We start from the raw sequence: 21,369 nt of genomic DNA, 5'->3' as shown, positions 1-21,369 counted from the left end.
AAAAAAAAAAAAAGTAAAAGTAAAAGAAAAGAAAATACTGCATAAAAAGGAGAAGAAAAAAATGGTCTCTACTAGTCTGTGAATTAGCAAAACTCACCTCTGCCTCCAGCCACTTTACTGCCATCTAGTGGAAAATGATTATAATAACTATACAGATATTTAGGAATGATGCCCCAGAGAGCTGTGTATTAGTACACAGTTGGTTATGGCAGTTTTGAATATATCAGCTGGAAGATTCTATGCCATTGGCTCTCAGCTGCTTCTCAGACCGGAGTATGAGACCAAAACATTTGAGAACCATTGGCATGAGCAAAACTGCAGAGGTGGGAATGAATACTGTGGGTTCAGAGAACAAGAGTGTAACAATCTGAGTAGAGCAAAAATTTGCATTAGGAATGGTAGGCAATACAATTTTTAGGCAGAGTAAGATCAGACCATTAGAAAATCTTGAGGTAAGCAGTAGGTAGTCATTGAAGGTTCTTAAGCAGAGCGCTAGCATGTAGGAATAGTTTGGGAAGCTCAGACGAACAGTGGTTGGCAGGATGGATGGGTGAATGGCTGGATGGGTGGGTGGGTGGCAATTCAAGAGCAAGGTGGTCTTGAGAACAGGAAACCAGGTAAAAGGCATCAAGTGTCTTTTTAGAGCTTCTCCTTGCTTGTAACTGTTACTCTTGTCTGAAGGGGATAGGAGAATAAGAATGTCCTGTTCTTATTCTTAAACTGAGTCTAAGTTTTTGATTGGAAAAATGGAATTATAAGTGAATTGCCTTAGTTTTTTTAGTTTTCTAAGAGGAACACTGAGCTAACTGCTTATTCCTGAGAAAGAGGTGATGTAAACTCTGATTTTCAGATATTTGGCAAAGTTAGTACACTGTTAAGATCATCCTTTAATTAAAGAAAACTTTTACTCTGCTGCCCTCTTCTGGATGTTGTGTAATTCCCTAAATAATTCTTTCACTGGTGGTCAATTAGTGTAGGCTGAATTGCCACTGAAATGCAGGAACCCAGCTGCAGGAAAAGAAAAAAGAAAAAAAAAGGAAATTAAGGTAAAATACAAAAAAAGAAATGACATCAAACCAAAGAATATACAAACATAAATATTTTCCCAAGTTTTTATTTTGAAAATTTCTAACCTACAGAAAAGTGCAGTGAACAACCATATATCTTTTATGTAGGTTCACCAGTTGTTAACATTTTGTAACAATTCCTCTCTCTCTCTCTTTCTCTCTCTCTCTCTCTCCACACACACATATATAAGAATGACATTTTCTACATAATCACTTTACCATTATATCTTTAAAAGTGAACAGTAATTCAATATCATGAACATAGCCCATATTTAAGTTTCTCTAATTTCAAAAATACCTTTTATAACTGTTTGTTCTTTTATTATTTGTTTTTTAAACTGGGTCAAAGTTAATCTAGTCTAATTTAATCTACCCCTGCTTTTGTTTTTCATGACCTAAAACTTTTATGAATACTGAAATTGAATCAGTAATTTAAAAACTCCCAATAAACAAAAGACCAAATGGCTTCACAAGTGAATTCTACCAAAAGTTTAGAGAAGAGTTAACACCTATCCTTCTAACACTATTCTAAAAAATTGCAGAGGAAGGAACACTTTTGAATTCATTCTATGAGAACACCATCTCCCTGATACCAAAGCCAGACAAAGATATCACAAAAAAGAAGATTACAGGCCAATATTACTGATGAACATAGATGCAAATATCCTCACAATATCACTAGCAAACCAAATTCAACAATACATTAAAAGGATCATACACCATGATCAAGTGGGATTTATCCCAGGAATGCAAGGATTTTTCAGTATCCATAGATCAGTCAATGTGATATACCACCTTAACAAATTGAAGAATAAAAGCCATGTGATCATCTCATATGGAGATGATCATAGATGCAGAAAAAGCTTTGGATAAAATTCAACATCCATTTATGATAAAAACTCTTCAGAAAGTGGGCATTCAGGGAACATACCTCGACATGATAATGGCCATATATGACACACCCAGAGCTAACATCATATTCAATGGTGAAAATCTGAAAGCGTTTCCTCTAAGATCAGAACAAGACAAGAATGCCCAGTCTCGCCACTTTTGTACTAGCCACAGCAATCAGAGAATAAAAAGAAATAAAAGGAACCCAAATTGGAAAAGAAGAAGTAAAACTGTCACTGTTTGCAGATGACATGACACTATACATAGAAAATCCTAAAGACGCTACCAGAAAACTACTAGAACGCATATCAACGAAGTCAGTAAAGTTGAAGGATACAAAATTAATATACAGAAATCTGTTAATTTCTACACACTAACAACAAAATATCAGAGAGAGAAATTAAAGAAACAATCCCATTTACCACTGCATCAAAAAGAATAAAATACCTAGAAATAAACCTATCTACAGAGATACAAGAGTCATACTTGGAAAATTATAAGACACTGATGAGGGACTTCCCTGGTGGTCCAGTGGTTAAGACTCTGTGCTCCCAATGCAGGGGGCCTGGATTCAATCCCTGGTCAGGGAACTAGATCCCACATGCATGCTGTAACTAAGAGACTGCATGCTGCAACTAAAGAGTCCACATGCCGCAACAAAAATCCCACATGCTGCAACTAAGACCTGGTGCAGCCAAAAAAAAAAAAAAAAAAGACACTGATGAAAGAAATTGAAGATGACACAAACAGATGGAAAGATATAGCATGTTCTTGGACTGGAAGATTCAACATTGTGAAAATGACTATACTACCCAAAGTAATCTACAGATTCAGTGCAATCCCTATTAAAATACTAATGGCATTTTTCACAGAACTAGAACAAATAATTTTAAAATTTGTATGGAAACACAAAAGACCCCCAATAGCCAAAACAATCTTGAGAAAGAAGAATGGAGCTGGAGGAACCACACTCCCTGACTTCAGACTATACTATAAATTACTATAAAGCTATAGTAATCAAAACAGTATGGTACACAGGGAGATCAGCTCGATGCTTTGTGACCACCAAGAGGGGTGGGATAGGGAGAGTGGGAGGGAGACACAAGAGGGAGGAGATATGGGGATGTATGTATATGTATAGCTGATTCACTTTGTTATACAGCAGAAACTAACACAGCATTGTAAAGCAATTATACTCCAATAAAGATGTTTAAAAAAAAAAAACAGTATGGTATTGGCACAGAAACAGACACATAGATCAGTGGAACAGGATAGAGAGCCCAGAAATAAACCACGCACTTATGGTCAATTAATCTATGACAAAAGAGGCAAGAATATACAATGAAGAAAAGACAGTCTCTTCAATAATTTGTGCTGGGAAAACTGGACAGCTACATGTAAAAGAATGAAATTAGAACATTCACTAACACCATATACAAAAATTAACTCAAAATGGATTGAAGACCTAAATGTAAGACCGGATACTATAAAGCTCCTAGAGGAAAACATAGGCAGAACACGCTTTGAGATAAATTGCAGCAATATTTTTTTTTGGATCTGTCTCCTAGATTAATGGAAACAAAAGCAAAAATAAATAAGTGGGACCTAATTAAACTTAAAAGCTTTTGCATAGCAAAGGAAACCATACACAAAACAGAAAGACAACCTACAGAATGGGAGAAAATATTTGCAAATGATGTGACCAAAAAGGGATTAATTTCCAAAATATATAAACAACTCATACAGCTTAATATCAAAAACAAAAACCAAAAAAACCAACCCAATCAAAAAAATGGGCAGAAGACCTAAATAGGCATTTCTCCAAAGAAGACATACAGATGGCCAACAGGCACGTGTAAAGATACTCAGTATCACTAATTATTAGAGAAATGCAAATCAAAACTGTAATGAGGTACCGCCTCACACCAGTCAGAATGGCCACCATCAAAAAGTCTACAAACATTAAAAAAAAAAAAAAAAAGTCTACAAACAACAAATGCTGGAGAGGGTGTGGAGAAAAGGGAACCCTCTTGTACTGTTGGTGGGAATGTAAGTTGATACAGGCATGGTGGAGAACAGGCACTTTTCAACCTGCTGCTTTTACACTGGTCCCCAGGGCAAGTGAGTCTGCACGTGACCCCTTTAAGAGAAATGTCTCAGTTCCGTACAGCCCTTTGGGTCCCCTGGACGTGAGCCCTGTTGGTTTCCCAAGCCAGACCTTTTGGGGACTCATCTCTCCACTGCAGGTCCCAAGGGTTGGGGCACCCAATGTGGGGCACAAACCCCTCACTCCTCAGGGAGAAGCTCTGCATTTTTGACATCCCTCCTGACTGTGTGTCGCTGCACTGAGGAAGGGGTTTTAGTGAGATCACTTCTCTGCCTCTGCCGCCTGCCTCAATGTGGCCCTTTTATCATTTGTCGTGAAGGAGCTGGTCAACTAGTTTTCAGGTCTTTTCCAGAGGGAAATATTCCATATGTAGTTGTAGGTTTGGTGTACCTGTGGGAGGAGGTGAGTTCAGGATCTTCGTACGCCACCATCCTGGACCACCTGTGGCCTGTAGTTTTCTTTTTTGTAGTGTCCGTATCTGTCTTTGGTATCAGGGTAATGCTGGGCTCATAAAATGAGCTTGGGAGTGTTCCCTCCTCTTCAGTTTTTTTGAAGAGTTTGAAAAGGATTGGCGTTAATTCTTTAAATGTTTGATGGAACTCACCAGCAAAACCATCTGGTCCTGGGCTTTTCTTTGTTGAGAGGTTTTTGTTTACTGATTCAGTTTCCTTACTTGTTATTGGTCTGTTCAGATTTTCTCTTTCTTCATGATTCAGTGTTGTTAGGGACATTGTATTCTGCCCTGATGCTGACATCACTCTCCCCTCATACTTTCTTATCTAGATAATGCAGTTGTCTTCGGACTTTCTTTCTGCCTCTGGTACCGCCCCTTTGATTCCTTGTTCAAGATACTGCTGGAGTGATCTTTATAAAATGCAAATATGGTTGTGCTACGCCCTGCCAAAGATTTTTCAATATTTCCCCATACCTCATTATTCCTCCTCCTTTTCTTTCTTTCCCTTTCATCCTAGTTACAACCCTCATCCTCTGAGTATGTCTACGTAGATGTTGTGAGATCTAATTAAGCAAATTGACTTTAAGGGAAAATAGCACTTAGTTATCTCAAAAATAAACTCCAATACGAATTTCAGCATTGTGGGAAAGGAACTTTGGGGCATGAAGACTTTGCCTCTTATGTCATCGGCTTAGCCTAGTTTTATCTCTACAGGTTTGGCAAAGCTATGAACTGAGGGCTATGGGGCATGGGCCACAGTAATACCAGGTTGATTCCAAGTGATGAGACCGGCTTCAGTTGTGGATGAAGTTCTTTAGTCACAGATCATGCAGAGTACCTACTGTAAAATGAAACTCACAGACTAGCTATACCACTGTGATGGCATATTTGTTTGTTTTTTTAAGATTTTATTTAGTTGTTTTTGGCTGCGTTGGGTCTTAGTTGCAGCATGCGGGATCTTCATTGAGGCATGCTGGATCTTTTGTTGTAGCATGCGGGCTTCTCTCTAGTTGTGGCGTGTGGGTTTTCTCTTTTCTAGCTGTGGCGTGCAGGTTCCAGAGCACGTGGGCTCTGTAGTTTGCGGCATGCAGGCTCTCAAGTTTAGGCGTGTGGGCTCAGTAGTTGTGGCCCACGGGCTTAGTTGCCCTGTGGCATGTGGGATCTTAGTTCCCAGACCAGGGATCAAACCCATGTCCCCTGCATTGTAAGGCGGATTCTCTACCAGTGGACCACCAGGGAAGTCCTGCATATTTGAATGCTATATACATAGTTTGCTACATAGTAATTAGGCTTTAGCGGTAAGCATTTCACGTTAGTGCATAAAATTAGACATTAATTTTCTCTTCATAGGTTAGTTCTCTAGCATCTATAATCAGCATCTCCATTTCCCCCTTATCTCATATATCTCAGAAGACAAAAGTCCTGGATCCAGTTTCCTAAAGCTGAGATTTCACTCTGATTTTCTACTTCATTTTTTGTTTTATAAGCCTGGACCCAGGTCAGAGGTCAAAAAGTAGCTAGTCACAGGCCAGATCAAGCATATGAGTTTTGTTTAGCCTACTGTTCCTTATAAAATTTAAAATTAGTTTCCAATGTGTAAACATCAAGAAATTGCATGTAAAATCCAGATCTCTCCAGCTTCTTTTGAAAATTTAGAGGCTTTGGAAACACTGGGCTTTTTTTTTTCCTTCCAACATGGCAACCATGGACCCCCTTGGACATGAATTTGGCATGAACTCTCAGGTCAGCCAAAAGCGCTGCTAAGGACACTTCTAGGCCCACAGGCATTTGCGTCTGTGACTTTTGGGTCACTCACTCATTCATAAAATACATATTGTGCATCCACTGTGCCTGGTACTGTTCTTAGCCATTTACATAGGTTCTCTTACTTCTCACAAAGCTGTTGGTTTCATTTTACAGATGCAGAAATGGAGGTTCAGAAAGTCAAACAGGGGTTACACGGCTGGCAAGTGGCAGAGCCAGATTGGACCCAGGTGATGTCTCAGGCTCTGTGGTCACGAAGTCCATCATCATCACTTACTTTAAAAGACCCATCCTTTCCTCCCTTATGTCAGTTCAACATGCGATTTTTGCTTATAGCAAAAATTTTAAAAATGACAAACCTAAAAATTGTCATGACATGGAAATATGGCAGTTTGCATACGTTTGTCACTGTGTTCTCCAATGACTGCAGTATTTCATTCATTTTGTTTTATAACAAGTGAATTACTGTATCAGTTCACAAATGCATTCATTGGCATTTCCATGTGGGCATGATACCCCAACATTTTTCTAGATTCCATCTAACCTGCAGATTTGGTCATTTTGTAAAACTGTTAATATCACTGAAGTAAAATCAAGGAACAGTAGAATTAATTTATTAATTCCTCTGAAACAGAAAGCTTTTCTCAAAGTTAATATTTTCCTGAAATGACTAAAGTGTGCCCTTTAGGGAAAATATCCAGAGCCTATTTAAAAGGTGTACATTTTAAATCACGTTATACAGAAAGTTTAAAACAAATGTAGAGACACAAAATAAGCTTCTGAACTCAGAGTTTTCAGTGACATTACCTATCTTGCAGGGTGATCATGTGAGAAACAACTACTGAGCAGAAATACGAAGGATGAAAGTAGAAAACAGTAACACACAACCACAAGGTACAATCTAAGACTAAAACTCTGGGGTAGGCCAAGTGAGTTCCCTAGTACAGCCTGAATTGCAGAATGATTGAAATTGCCTTATTTCCTCATTTGTGAAATGGAATATAATCACTGTGTTGTAAAGTATGCCTGACAAATAGTAGCTGTTGAATAAATCTTTATTCCTATTCCCAACAGTTTAACATAAGAGGATGGTTTTTATGCTTTTTTATGTCTGATATAAAAAGAGTTGTATGAACAGGATCAATTAAGTTTAATCTGTGCTGTCTGGGAACAGTAGTAGTATTTATGTGCAAGTATATATCATGTCAAAAACCACATAAGATTTTTTTTAAAAAGGTATAATTTTCAGTTAATTTAACTAGTCCCTAGTTTCTTACTGTCCAGAAGAGGAGTTACAAATATGGAAAGAGGGAAAGCTTGAATGAACCTGGGTGGTGGTAGATTGAAATGGAAAGGTTGGTGTGAACTCATGGTTTGTGTGTGTTTATGGGTAGGTATATGTATATGTATTTTGCATATGTATGCAAAAAAAACATATATTCTAGCTTTGTCTACCAAGAGGGCCTGGGAGCAGTGACACCCAGTAGTAATGAGTGTATCTAGCACCCAGTTTTTTTGTTTTTTTAAAATAAATTTTCATCTAGTATTTTATTTATTTATTTATTTTTGGCTGTGTTGGGTCTTCGTTTCTATGCGAGGGCTTTCTCTAGTTGTGGCAAGCGGGGCCACTCTTCATCGAGGTGCACGGGCCTCTCACTATCGCGGCCTCTCTTGTTGCGGAGCACAGGCTCCAGACGCGCAGGCTCAATAGTTGTGGCTAATGGGCCTAGTTGCTCCATGGCATGTGGGATCTTCCCAGACCAGGGCTCAAACCCGTGTCCCCTGCATTAGCAGGCAGATTCTCAACCACTGCGCCACCAGGGAAGCCCTAGCACCCAGTTTTTAAATACCAGTCAGGGCTCTTTGGAAAAATGGCTGATCCCAGGGATGAACCAGACTCACGAGATGGGTCTGAAAGTATAGAAGTGTTCAAAGAATAATGGTGGCTTGTCAGTCCATAGAGAAGCTAGCTCTGAGAGGCTCCCAATGGCTAAATGTGACAATTTGAGCAAATATGTGATGACAGTAATGGATTTTATCTCACTGAGTAGGAATCCACAAACCCATTTTGATATATATGAATAATAAAGAAGACAAAGCTCTTCCTTATAGCAAAATGCCCGTTAACAGAATACAGAAGGAGTGCAGGAACCAGAAAACCAGTATCTGGCAACCATCAGAGTAATAATTCAGGCAAGAAAGCTAAGAGCAGAGAGCTAAAGTTGGATGAATAACAAGCTATTTATGTAGCCTCAAAGTATCACCTCCACAAAATACTTAATATACAGGTAGATATTAATTATAAAGGGAAAGAGTAACTTTACAGTGGCAAAGCCTTCTCAGATGATCACAGTTTATATCACCAGCAGTGGGACAAACTGACCTTGTATACCTCCTGATAGGAGACACTGAAAAGAACACTGCCTGCACCATCATCTCTGATATTCCTGTCACAAATGCGTACTCTGAATTGAATCATGAGCAATCACCAAATGCAAATTGAGGGACTTCTATAAAACAGTAAATTAAGGTTGTGAAGGTCAAGGAAGGAGTAAGGAATGGTTCTGGATTGAATGGGACTCCTCAAGAAACATAGCCAAGAGCAAAGCTGATCTTGGTTTGGATCCTTTTGCTATAAAGGATATAACTGGGCTGCTGGCAAAATCTGAATGGGGCTTTTTGGGTGAATGGTATATATGGGAGCACTTTGTGGTGTTCTTAGGACTTTTTTGTCAGTATGAAATTATTTCAAAATAAATAAAAGTAACAACCTTTGTTCAAAAACTTTTATTTACTATAAAGACAAAACACCAAAATAGGTACAAATACTATAAAAGTGGTTCAATGGGGTAAAAATTTTAATTAAAATATCTTGATATATTTAAAATAACAAAGGATACATTTAAGCCAAATTATCTTAACCCAGAGATTTTTTTTGTAACATTTGCTTACACAGTAAGGTGCTAATAGAAGTTAGCCCTTAAGCCCTGGAAGTCTTAGGAATCATAGTCATACATACAGCAAATATAATTTCATTGTGAAAGTGAACTTTGGTAGAAGAAAAATCTATAGGACACCTGAGGTAGTAGAAACTGGAATAAACAGCAGTTGACGTTATTTACAACTTGAGTACCAAATAACATTAAGAACACAAAAATAATTACACATTACAATTTTCAGTCCAGCTTTGATCCAAAGAAAATAAGAATATTACATCACATTTGCATTGAAAACAAAACAAAAAACAAAACACCACAATTACCAGCAAGCTGAGGGAACTGCAAACAAACTCAAACAATGGATTTTTGACATCTAGAGGCAGTCTGAGTTTGAAATGTGGTGGGCATGGTGATCTACAAAGTAATACTGATTAGCTGAGGTTCCTCAGTTTATACAGTTTACATCTCTGTCAGACACAGTATTAATCTGACCAATGATCTTCCAGTACATAAAATGGCAAGAGTGCATCCTTTAAAGCTTGCACATGAGAGACTTGGAAACAATCATTAGAACTGTGAAAATTCTAAGTAGTCAAAAAAAAAAAAAAAAAAAGAAAGAAAATACAACACATTTAGAGCTACCAAACTTCACATTTCTGTACTATGTTTAACTCTTCAAATATTGCCAATCTTCCAACCAAAGGAATGTAAAATTTCACTAAGAAACACATTCATATAAAAAAAAACTGCCTTTTAAAAATTATATGCAATATATCCCTGTAAACTTAATCTTGTAACTTATTTTACTTCCAATTTGTGTTGTACATTTAAAATGTACTCTATTATAGCTTATTTAGCTTATCCTGAGTTTTTGAGAATAAGCAATTTTATTTAACTCTGCAACAATTCAACTGGCTTCTGAAGAGTTAAAACTTAACATCTCAAAAAGCTGTATTAAATACTTAATCAGTACTTAATTTAAAAGACTCACAGAAAAAAAGGGTAAAAAGAGCTGCCATTTTCCTTCAGGATTCCATGCATCTGAATTTAGTTTAGACAAAAACCATTATTAGATAACTAACTGTGCAAAATCCAAGGAATTAGTGTGTAAATGAAATTCAATTTCACTTTTCTTTCTGAACACATTTTCCAAGTTCAGAGCAAATTTATTGTTTAGAAACACTCGTTCGTAGTTGAGTAAGTTAATTTTTCTTTATCTATCAGCCAGGCCTACTGTAAAGAGATCATGCATGGTAGAAGGAAAATAGCAGTTAACGTTGTTATCAGTGGTGATGACGCACGATGGATAATTACATACAGAGTAAGACTTAAATGGCGTGACGCTTCCTACAAAAGAAACCGATACATTAAAAAAAAATTCAAATACATTTCAAGGTCATCTTGATCTTGGTTGTGAGCTGCATCACAGAGAACAGTTGAATTTCACTTAATTTATATTTAACCTGCATGAGAAGAGCAGTGACTGACTCAGTGAAGGTAGTACTTTATCATATCCCGATTTTAAAAACAAACAAAATTAAATCTGTATTTTAAAAAACTCTTGCAGTAGCAAGATATTTAATAAACTCTGGTTCACATCTAGTTCTTTTTTTTTTTCTTGTTTGAAAAGATCACCTTTCCCTGAATATTAAACACAAATGAAGGTGAAATGAAAATATAGAACCGTAATTTCCAAAAACGAAATGAATGGGCCAACAGTAAAACGCACAATGAACCACAATTGCCCAGGCATTTAAAAAGATAAAGGTCAATTGTGGGTCATAAAGAAGTTATCAACTTTTAAAAATATATTTATTTACTGCTACTTATAGCATATTCTGACCTAAAAGAGGCAGATACTGATTTTTAGAGCCAGTGACCAAAAAAAAAAAAAAAAAAAAAAAAAGGAACTGCAGAACCCCCTGCTTGTGATCACAATATGAAATGGAAGAATAACTGAAACATTAAAACAGATCCTGAGCCCCTCAGCTGCTAATATTGCTGAAAAAGTGCTCCAAAAAATTATGCTTCTGTTAATTAATCATGCAAACTTCATTGCTTTCCTGTTTACCTAGGGCCAGTTCTTTGAAAGGCACAGTTTACAGTTTCTGCACAAATTGTGGACTTTTGCATACTAAGCTTAGGTACAAACCATGATTTGTCAATCACATACTTAGGTAAGGGTTCCCCACTGATCTTGTTCATAGCTGTTCAGTGGCATGAAGGCCAGCAGATTATCAATGTGGTTCCCCACAAAAGTTTTTTCTCTTGTTGAGCATCCTGTCTCCATTACAGTTTATTTGTATAATTGGCTACCACGTAGTACGGAAGACTGGATGCTTCAGTAGCTCTCTTGATGGAGGTCTGTCCTGAGGTTGAAGTTCTAAACAGCGAAGAGCCACATCTCGTAAACCAGGAGACAAATGTGAAGGGATTGATGGAGCAGTAGTTGCACTGGCAATCTGTAAGAGAAAACACTAGGGTTAAAGTTCTCCACAACTGGAGCTTCTGATACACAGGTACATGGGCGTGTATTTCATAACCTCTATATATGCATCCTATACATAGAGGAATTAAAAGTGGGTGGACTTTTTGCTAACAAGGTGTCTATGGAAAAACTCATGAATCTGACCAAATACATGCTGATCAGATGGAGCTAACAGTTCTCTTTATTGTCTCAAATGAACAAGGCTAAGTGCATCACAATGATTAGGCAGGTGAAATATTCACTCAAATCAATTCTGCTTTCCTCATACTCACTCTCCAAAATGGTTTGTCCTCTTTGCTTCATTGCACATTTTCTGTTTTTTCAGCACAGAGAGCTATTCAGAGTAAGTAAGACTAAACCTGGCCAGTCAGTTTAGTACATCAGAAACACAACTGCACTGATTTTTTATTTTCAGGTGACTGAGGAAGTTATATAAGCATGGGGAGACCTGGAGGAGATTATGGCAGGGGAGAGGTGCTGGGGATCAGCTCGGAGGACTAATACTACCCACTCTGCACAGAGGTGACTGTGTGTTTTAAGTGCTTTACTCAGGCCCAGAGGTAATTCTGTTTATCCTCATAATATAATGTAATATAAATAATTCATCAAGGAGGTGCTATTATTACACCCATTTTATAACAAGAAAACAGAGGGTAGACAGAATAAGTAATTCTCCTAGTCACATGGCTGTTAAAGGATGGAACCAGGGTTTGGGACCAGGGTTTGTATGACCACAAAGCCCAAGCTTTTAAATGAGCACATGTGCAACTCAAACACTAAAAATCTCAAACATTACATTATTCTCTGGTGGAAATGGAGAGAATGGATTTGAGAGTTGTCAGAAGGGTAGAACAGCCTTGGCCTCTGACTTAGGTGTGAATTTTTTAAATATAGGAAATAACAGATTAAAAAATTTGTGACAGTACAATACATAAAGAGCTTCAAGTATTTTAATTTAAAAGTTTGGTGTTCGGGTGTGTGTGTGTATATATATATATATATATATATATATATATATATATGTACATATTTCACCCAGGAGCAATGATTCAGTATTTGCTAATTCAGTGTTCGCAGTGACTTGATAGAGCACATGACTACCGTGAATAACGAGAAGTGACTGTTAATGCTGCCCACATTCCCCACACCGTATCAATTCCTGGAGATACATACACATGCATTTATTTCAAAGAAGATATGCCTTCACGTTAGATTGACAGTGAAGGAGAACCCATGAAAATTTGCCTTCTGCCAATTTTAGCAGAAAGAAGTAATTTTTATCTCATGATTACCTTAAATATCAAAGCAAGATGATTGGAGTGTTTTTCTGCATTCCAAGGTGGTTTAGCACAAGCCATTTCTATAATAGCACAGCCAACACTCCATACATCACAGCTCCTACCATACTGCTGACCTCTTAGGACCTAAAATAAAGCAGAGAGTTAATTTGGAAATATGACTCATTAGAAAAAGAGAAAGCCATTCTGCAGTTATGGATTCTGGTTTTTTTACTTCAGAGCAAAACAATGTACACAGAACAGTTCCACAGACTACCTGATGTCTCATTTATTTCATCAACACGCTCAGTCTCCTATGTGGGACAAAAATACTTTGGAGAATTGTGAGGTTCTGAAGGAGAGTCATATCATAGAATTTCAAAGCCGCCTCAGTACGCGTAGTAAACTACAGAGCAAGAGGACAACCAATTATCACTACGTATGAACGTGAAGAGTTCTGAACATAACAGAAGAGGCCAAGTTCAGAATAGCAATTATATGCACCTTGGGTTTACTAGAAAACAACTACTATAAATTACCGAATAATTCTTTGTTAGAAATAGGTTTTAATAGATTTGCTTAAAGGCTATGGAAACGCAGGGATTAAGGGTCTGAAATCAAGGATGTCACTAAGACCTTAGTTTTAGGGCCGTGGACTTCTAATTAGTAAGCACATAGTGGATAACACTGCAAAATTATTTGGTGTAATGCTGTCACACAGAACTCTAAAATATTTTCTTTCATCACACTCAAAAGCTGCTTCTCACCTCAGGTGCCATAAATGCAATTGTCCCCAATAATTGTCCCTGAAACTCTCCTGCACCAGTTCCTTTTGATGCCAACCTGGCTGCAGCTCCAAAATCAGCAATTCTCAGTCTCTGACCTGTGCTGTCAATTAGCAAATTGGCACCTGTCAACAAAAACAGCAAATGACCTTATTAAAAACAAAAGAACAGATTAAAAACTCAGTAAAATACTACTAATGAAATAGGACAATGACGAACGAAAGAAAGTAGACTGTGTGTCAGAGAAATCTACTCTTCCTCTCAATTCACTTCATTAGTAAAGGCACATAGGTCTCTGCAGTGTAAAAAAAATCCAAAGCCTCAGAGGGAAAATCAGACAAAGCATCAAGGCATAAGGAACAAAAGCAGAGATTTCGTAAAACTTTAAATAGTAAGTGTTAAACCTTTAATATAATGACTCTTAGCAAAATCTTTCCTCAAAGTTCAAATTTTAGTGCAGTTTACACTTTGAGACAAAGTTCTGTTGAAACATACTGACCTAGACCAATTCAGACTTTATACTATAATTTCATAATTATAGCTTAATAAAAAATTAATGTTATAAAATTACTTGAATGTGTTATATCAAATCCTAAAGGCATTCATGTCAGAAAACCAAAGTTGCTCTCTTTTTTTTGGCCGCACAGCTTGCAGGATCTTAGTTCCCTGACCGGGGATCGAACCTGCACCCCGGCAGTGAAAGCACGGAGTCCTAACCACTGGACCACCAGGGAATTCCCCGAAGTTGCTCTTAATAAACCAAACTGCAAAAGATTTGAGAGGATTTTTCTTAAAAGGAGTTTACAGTGTCCCAGTTATTTTAAATAAAGCCAGGAACAGGAACCTTTGGGGAGGCAGTTAAGTACATCATGAGACCAAGACAGGGGAATCAGAGACCTGGATTCGGTACTTGGTTTGCCATCAATTAGCAGTAAGACTGTGGAAAAGTCTCAGCCTAAGGAAGGCAGAATATATTACCCTGAAAGTTCCTTTCACTCCTTTCACTTCTGATAATTCTAGTGATCTGAGTTACTCAGGAGAAACAATCCCATAGTTGATTTCAAGTTAGAAACTATCAACAAAGGTCTAAGTTTTAAAATTACATTTGTTTTCTGCTTATTGATAATAAGATAATTAAAAGAATTCCTACCTTTGACATCTCTGTGAATGATCTGGTTTTCATGCAGATATGAAAGGCCACGAAGTAATTGTTCAGTATAGTTAATAACTACTGATTCCTTGAAGGCTCCATATTTACTGAGCAAATGAGCCACAGATCCCCCTAAACATGTAATAATAATAATTTGTCATAAACTTAAGCCAAAATTAAAATTGTTTATTACACTTTGGTTACATAAGCTTGCACTGCATGAGCTCACATTTACATTTGAAATATTAAATTTATCATCTGCTTCAGAAGTGAAACTGGTTTAAAAACTAACACATTCCAGTAATCTTAAGACCTATCAATTAGGAGACATTTTCATGGAACCCTCATGAACTGGTTTTCTGGAAGGTCAAGATTTCAGAAAGCTTTAAAAGTTAACAATTTTGGATGGAACTATTTCTCATATGTACAATTCACCTATCTGTCTTTTTGACCAAGATATACAAAATCTCTTTCTTAATGACGTAAGTAAACAGCGGTAACATGTTATTTAACAGAAGGTAAAAAGAATGGGAGGAGCCAGAAGACCCAGAGTTAGGCTTCATATCCTACTATTTACCAGCTCTGACCTAGGACAAGTCACAAACTCAGTAGGCCTCATCTAAAATTGTTTATAATAGTCAACCTATATACAACCATCAACCCAGGTAACAACCAACATCAGAGAATGTACTAAAGAACTGATGTGTAAATAGAAATACACTCTTCAAACACAAAAAAATCTAAGAAGTTAAACCAAGCGCTTATGTATTCATTACGTCCCACGTCATTTATTTTACTGTATATACGGTATAATACAAAATAAAACTCAGTCTCTATTTGTTCAAGTAGATGACAAGGTTCAACTTTACGCTTCAGTGCTAGTTTACCTGTTAGTCTCTAAAGCTATATCTTAATTAATTTTATTTTTATAGTGTTATGTTAAAATATTTCCTAAATCTGTCCTATTAATGATGGCCAACTGGACAAATATGGATCTTACCATGGCAGGTTTAAAAAAATTATTCCTATAAAACAATGATACACAATCATTTTAAAAGACACACTGAAAAAGTTTAAAAGGTAGAGGTAATGAATATTTTATTTATATTTAAATGAAAAGACAAACTATTTACAGTTCATACTACTATGCTGAGGCAATTTACTTTTAGGAATCTAAACTATTTAATAAAAATAAGTGTTCATTAAACGGTTTTTCCTAAATTTAATTATCAAGCAGAAGTTAAGTCTATGTATTACTATTTGTAATTTAAAACATGAACATACCTGCCATCCATTCAATGAAGAGATTATAATTGCTCTTCTCACATGTGGCTCCCAACATCCTAATGATGTTTGGATGATTCAGATGGCTCATCATTCTTATCTCCTCCCTTAATGCTTCTACTACTTCTTCTTGCTCAGAAGATGTATTTCTGACATACGTCACCTATTTCAGTAAACATGTTTACAAAGTTTTGAATTCTGATGCGTTTCTATTTATAATTTTCACTAACAATCTAATCTAAAATGGACAAACCCAAATTAACTTATGTATCAATAGAAGGCATTTATGCTCATGAATGCAATGTAGATACTTTATTAAAAAACCAAGTCAAACTCTTTTAAATAATAAGAATCTAACAAGCAGCAGTAAAATATCAGGAGATGAAACGAGACTGGGACATAAGCAATCTTTCAAGACTGTCTGAAGACAGACTAAAAAATTGAGAAAAGCCCAATCATAAGAACCAACATGACTTAAACATGAAAACTTTACTATGGCCTCGCCATGAGGCTTGTGGGATCTTAGTTCCCCAACCAGGGATTGAACCCGGGCCCCAGCAGTGAGAGCGCCGAGTCCTAACCACTGGACCACCAGGGAGTTCCCAACTATTGTCATATCTTGATAAGCATGCTCATTATAAAAAGTAAACCAGGGGCTTCCCTGGTGGCGCAGTGGTTGAGAATCTGCCTGCCAGTACAGGGGACGTGGGTTCGAGCCCTGGTCTGGGAAGATCCCACATGCCGCGGAGCAGCTGGGCCCGTGAGCCACAATTACTGAGCCTGCGCGTCTGGAGCCTGTGCTCTCTGCAACAAGAGAGGCCACGATGGTGAGAGGCCCGTGCACCACGATGAAGAGTGGCCCCCGCTTGCCGCAACTATAGAGGGCCCTCGCACAGAAACGAGGACCCAACACAGCCAAAAATAAATAAATAAATTAATAAATTAATTAATTAAAAAAAAAAAAAAAGTAAACCACAGAAATCCCAAGATGACATTGCACCAGTAACTTTGCTGAAGGGAGTATAAAACCATACCTCTAATAAATATAAAAAAGTGCAAACAAAAACTGCAACCTTTATAGGGCCTATCCTGATGTTTCATCTTGATGAACCATGACAATAATCATGCTTCAACTTTCAAATAGAACTCATGATACTTTTGGTGCTGTGGCAACATCTACTTTAAAATTTAGGTTTCTCAGGACTTCCCTGGTGGTCCAGTCGTAAGGAATCCGCCTTCCAATGCAGGGAACGTGGGTTTGATCTGTGGTCGGGGAACTAAAATCCCACATGCCACAGGGCAACTAAACCCTCGCGCCACAACTACTGAGCCTGCACGCCTCAACAAGAGAGGCTGCGTGCCGCAACTAGAGAGAGAAAACCTGCAAGCCACAACTAGAGAGAGGCCCACATGCTGCAATGAAGATCCTGCATGCCACAACTAGGACCCAATGCAGCAAAAAAAATAAATAATAAATAGAATAAATAAATATTTTAAAAAAAGAAATTTGGGTTTCTGAAAACTTTAAAAACTAAAATATATACATACGGGGATATATCCTTTATTTGCTCATTTTTCACTTTTATAATTTTAATCATTTATATGCTCACTAGATATTTACCTGTTTAACAGCCATTAAAGTTCCAGTTCCCACATCTTGAGCCTGATAACAAGAAGAAAATGCTCCAAGGCCTATCTGCTGACCTTTCAGCCATTCAGTGTCTTCTCTATAAGGTTGTTTTGCTTTGGTATGTCCTGGTAGAGTCTCTGGTGTCTGCATATTAAATGAGAGCAATCCTTTTACTGTTAAGTTAAAAGAGTAAGAGTTTGTGAAATCAGCCTGGCAAAATATTACCCTTGTTCAGTCTGGCTTCCCAAATCACCTATAAACTTGACCTCTGAAGGGACAGTGTTGGTGACCAATGTCAAATGCATAAGTGATCACCATTGTAGAATCAACCAGAAGCGCCTCTGAAATAGGCAATGTGTATTTCTGTTCAAATAATGATACAAAAACTGTTGTATAATTAATTCTATGTGAAAAATCTGCTTCTAACACTTAACTCATGTTTAAAGCTGTATTTCTGAATTAGTTTTATTTTAGCACGGCCCGAGGAAATTCTCTAACCTCTTAAAGACTATACTTACATCTTGTTGAATAATGATGATGTCTTCTCCATTTTCAGTCTGTAGTTGAGGAACTATGGGGAGGGCATCCTGAGATGCTGACATTGCCATGGCAATCGCTAAAGCTTCTTCTTCTTCAGCTTCCATTTTTTCTTTGCACTTTTGATTATGATTCATATCATCTTTGTAGGTATCATCATTTTCATCCTTTTCAGGAGAGAGCACGGCAACTTCTGACTTAAAAGTTACTGTTGTGTCACTTGAAGGCATAGACGCTTCAAGAAGGTCCTCAATACTGGAGTTGAGCTCTGTATTGACATCTAATCTGCATTTCTCCTCTACTGGGGTGAACACTGTCTCGTCACTAGGTATAACAGCATTACTGGTATTGCTGCTGCTGCCAAAGCCATCATCACATTTGGAACTACCGTTCAAATCAAGTGTCATGCTATTTTTTGAGGCATCTCCCTGTTTACTTGCATTACTTGGGGTAGGTCGAGATGGCTTTGGCCTGTGTATATTACTGGAGGGCAGGGGTCTTGACTGAGTAAAGATTGGGGAAAGTTTATCTGAGTCTTTGTTTTCAGAACAGTTTCTCTGGAACTGTAGAGAAAACTTGCGCTGTGTTTGAGGAGATGCAGAAGGTATTTTGCAGGGAACAAACCCCTGAGGTCTATGCTTAGAGACATCTGTTACGGTGCCAGGTGGTACAGATGGGGCAGATGAAGAAGGGCTTGACAAGGCTGGGAACATTAGTTGGGAATGATGAGATAAAGGAGAGGAGTTCAAACACTGACTGTGGGGTCTGCCTTTTGTTTGAACCATTGGCTTTGGCTGCTCCATTGTTGTTGAACTAGGAAGTCCTACTGAAATGCTGGCCAGTCGGTCAGAAATGTCCTCTGAACTGGCACTCAATTTTGTAGCACACAATCCTTTTCCAGTTTTCTCTAAATGGTCTGTGCGCTCAAAGGAACTGTTCTCTGTGGCTTCTGGACAGCTGTTAGGGACTGATGCCTTCAAAAAGCTGTCATGTCGACCATCCGAAGTGTCTTCTGTGCCCAGCTGGATGGCCTCAGCAATTTCCACCTCATCTGCAATAGCCATCAAACGACGACGCATCCTGGTAAAATGAGTAGAACTGGAAACATTCAGCATTTCTAACAGTTTTGAAAATACATGGGGCACTGCAGTAACCATTCTTGCAGAACTCAAATATATCCTTCGGGAGAGTTTACCAACCATTGAGTGGGAATTATCAATGGACTGCAAAGCAAAGGTTAAGAGGGACAGCAGCTTCTTATACCTGAAAGAAAAAACACATTCAATTATGAAACAAGTTAAAATTACTGCAAAATATATACAAATAAAGAAAACGGTACTAATTCACAGCTTTTACATAAAAAAAAAATCAGTATAAAGGATCTATAAATTTTTAATTAAATAGCCTAGACTTCAGGTGTTTGCCAATCAAATATTAAGGTATCAGTAACCTACATGTGCGCTGTAATTTGAGTCTTTCATTCATCTAAAATGTGTCCTTCTTGGATGGGTGTGGCGGGGGGCGGTGGGATGGGGTAGATAAGAGGAGGAAAAGAAACGTATTTTCAGAAGAAAAATTACCTGACTTCAACAGGCTCAGCTTGTGAAACATCAGTACTGACAGTATGAGGGTAAAATTCAGCAGGAAATTCCAACAGCAGTCTATCTATGAGACAAAGGCGGCCCAGGAGTTCTTGCCAGTTGTTTGATTCAGTTTGGTTTCCAAGAATACAATTTAAGACATAATCAACACCACCAATACCAATGGATCCTACAGAAAGGAAAGTAAAAATAACTGGAAAACAGTGATATTAAAATCTAAAACAAAACATGATCAAATGGTTTAAGGTTAACAAAAATACTTGAATTATATTAATTTCAAGACTCTCCCCCCTTTTAGATTAATTCCTACTTCTAATGTTAGCTGAGTCAATTTACAAAATTATTTCAAAATCCTGTAACTGCCCTATTAGAGATTATGAGATTAGACCGTCTACGGAAAATGATAAAACATGCTATATTAATTTTAAGTAAAAAGTCATTACCAGCTTTAAGTATTTCTCTGCCAACCGCCAACTCTCCTGCTTGGCCTTTGCACAATTCCAATAGCGTTGATATAGACAGCTGACTTGTGCGACTAAAAATGAAAGGAAGCAACATCAGACTTGAATCTTGGATAAAATACATATTAAAAGGAGAGGAGTAATGTAATGCCTTGTGAAAAGGTGGGAAAAATGTTTTTAGGAGTGTTTGCTTCTCAACCACTAAAACTGAATTAATGATGTCACTATAAGTAATAATATTTATTATTAGGTCTAATTTCATAAATTTTACCTTATCTTCTATGTTAAGCACAGAATCTTCACTACTGGCTCTTAAACAGCAAGTATTAATTTAAATACGAAACCAGATAAAAGGCTTATTTTCATTATCATACCTTGTTAAAATAAGAAAGAAAAGACTCAGACATTTTGGTTTCTGAATTTTCACTAAGTTCTCTTGAATTAAAAACAAAATCTTCCCATCCAAAACCTTTATATTTTCTTTATATAGCCAGAATGACGTCTAAATATCATAAAATCTCTTTACCATATTTCTTATGATGTTCAGTCATTCAAGTGACCAGGTAAACAACCTAACTTTAGAATTTCAGAAAGCGGACAACAAAACAAATGCCATAAAAGCATTGAAATTCTTAGGGGAAAAAACCCTATTATAATACTAAGAAATGAAATGATTTTTCTATGCATTTTGCAAATTAATTGTTAATTTTTTTCAGATATTTATAGTATTCTCTCTAAGCAACAAGAAAACCTCTAATACTTACAATCTGTAGGCTTGTGTAGAGAAACAATGGAGACAAAAGACAGACTTTATGAGATGAGAAACAAGTCAAAGTTAAGTGCTTAACTTCTGAGATCCTCTACAGACTACATCATGTGACTTAGGGAGGAAGACAAAGTTGGACTAGAAGAGCTCCAAAGGGAGGTAATGGCA

The 21,369-nt window shown here is 37.3% G+C and overlaps 1 protein-coding gene across 1 annotated transcript in view; it reads right to left on the bottom strand.

Moving 5' to 3' along the window:
- Positions 1-10,819: 10,819 nt before the first annotated feature.
- Positions 10,820-21,369, bottom strand: part of MAP3K1 (mitogen-activated protein kinase kinase kinase 1) — a 77,463-nt gene continuing 66,913 nt past the window's right edge. The window contains exons 12-20 of the mRNA XM_068535352.1: positions 20,418-20,509; positions 19,954-20,143; positions 18,355-19,636; positions 17,828-17,980; positions 16,207-16,369; positions 14,923-15,054; positions 13,755-13,897; positions 13,003-13,134; positions 10,820-11,684 (exon numbers count right to left, since the gene is read on the bottom strand). Coding sequence (XP_068391453.1) covers positions 11,535-11,684; positions 13,003-13,134; positions 13,755-13,897; positions 14,923-15,054; positions 16,207-16,369; positions 17,828-17,980; positions 18,355-19,636; positions 19,954-20,143; positions 20,418-20,509 — 2,437 coding nt within the window. The 3' untranslated portion in view covers positions 10,820-11,534. The remainder of the gene's footprint in view (positions 11,685-13,002; positions 13,135-13,754; positions 13,898-14,922; positions 15,055-16,206; positions 16,370-17,827; positions 17,981-18,354; positions 19,637-19,953; positions 20,144-20,417; positions 20,510-21,369) is intronic.

This window comes from Eschrichtius robustus, chromosome 2 (genome assembly GCF_028021215.1).
Source record: "Eschrichtius robustus isolate mEscRob2 chromosome 2, mEscRob2.pri, whole genome shotgun sequence".
Taxonomy (NCBI): Eukaryota; Metazoa; Chordata; class Mammalia; order Artiodactyla; family Eschrichtiidae; genus Eschrichtius; species Eschrichtius robustus.
Note: the sequence above shows the minus strand (reverse complement) of the source record. Positions and strands in the feature narration are given on the sequence as shown.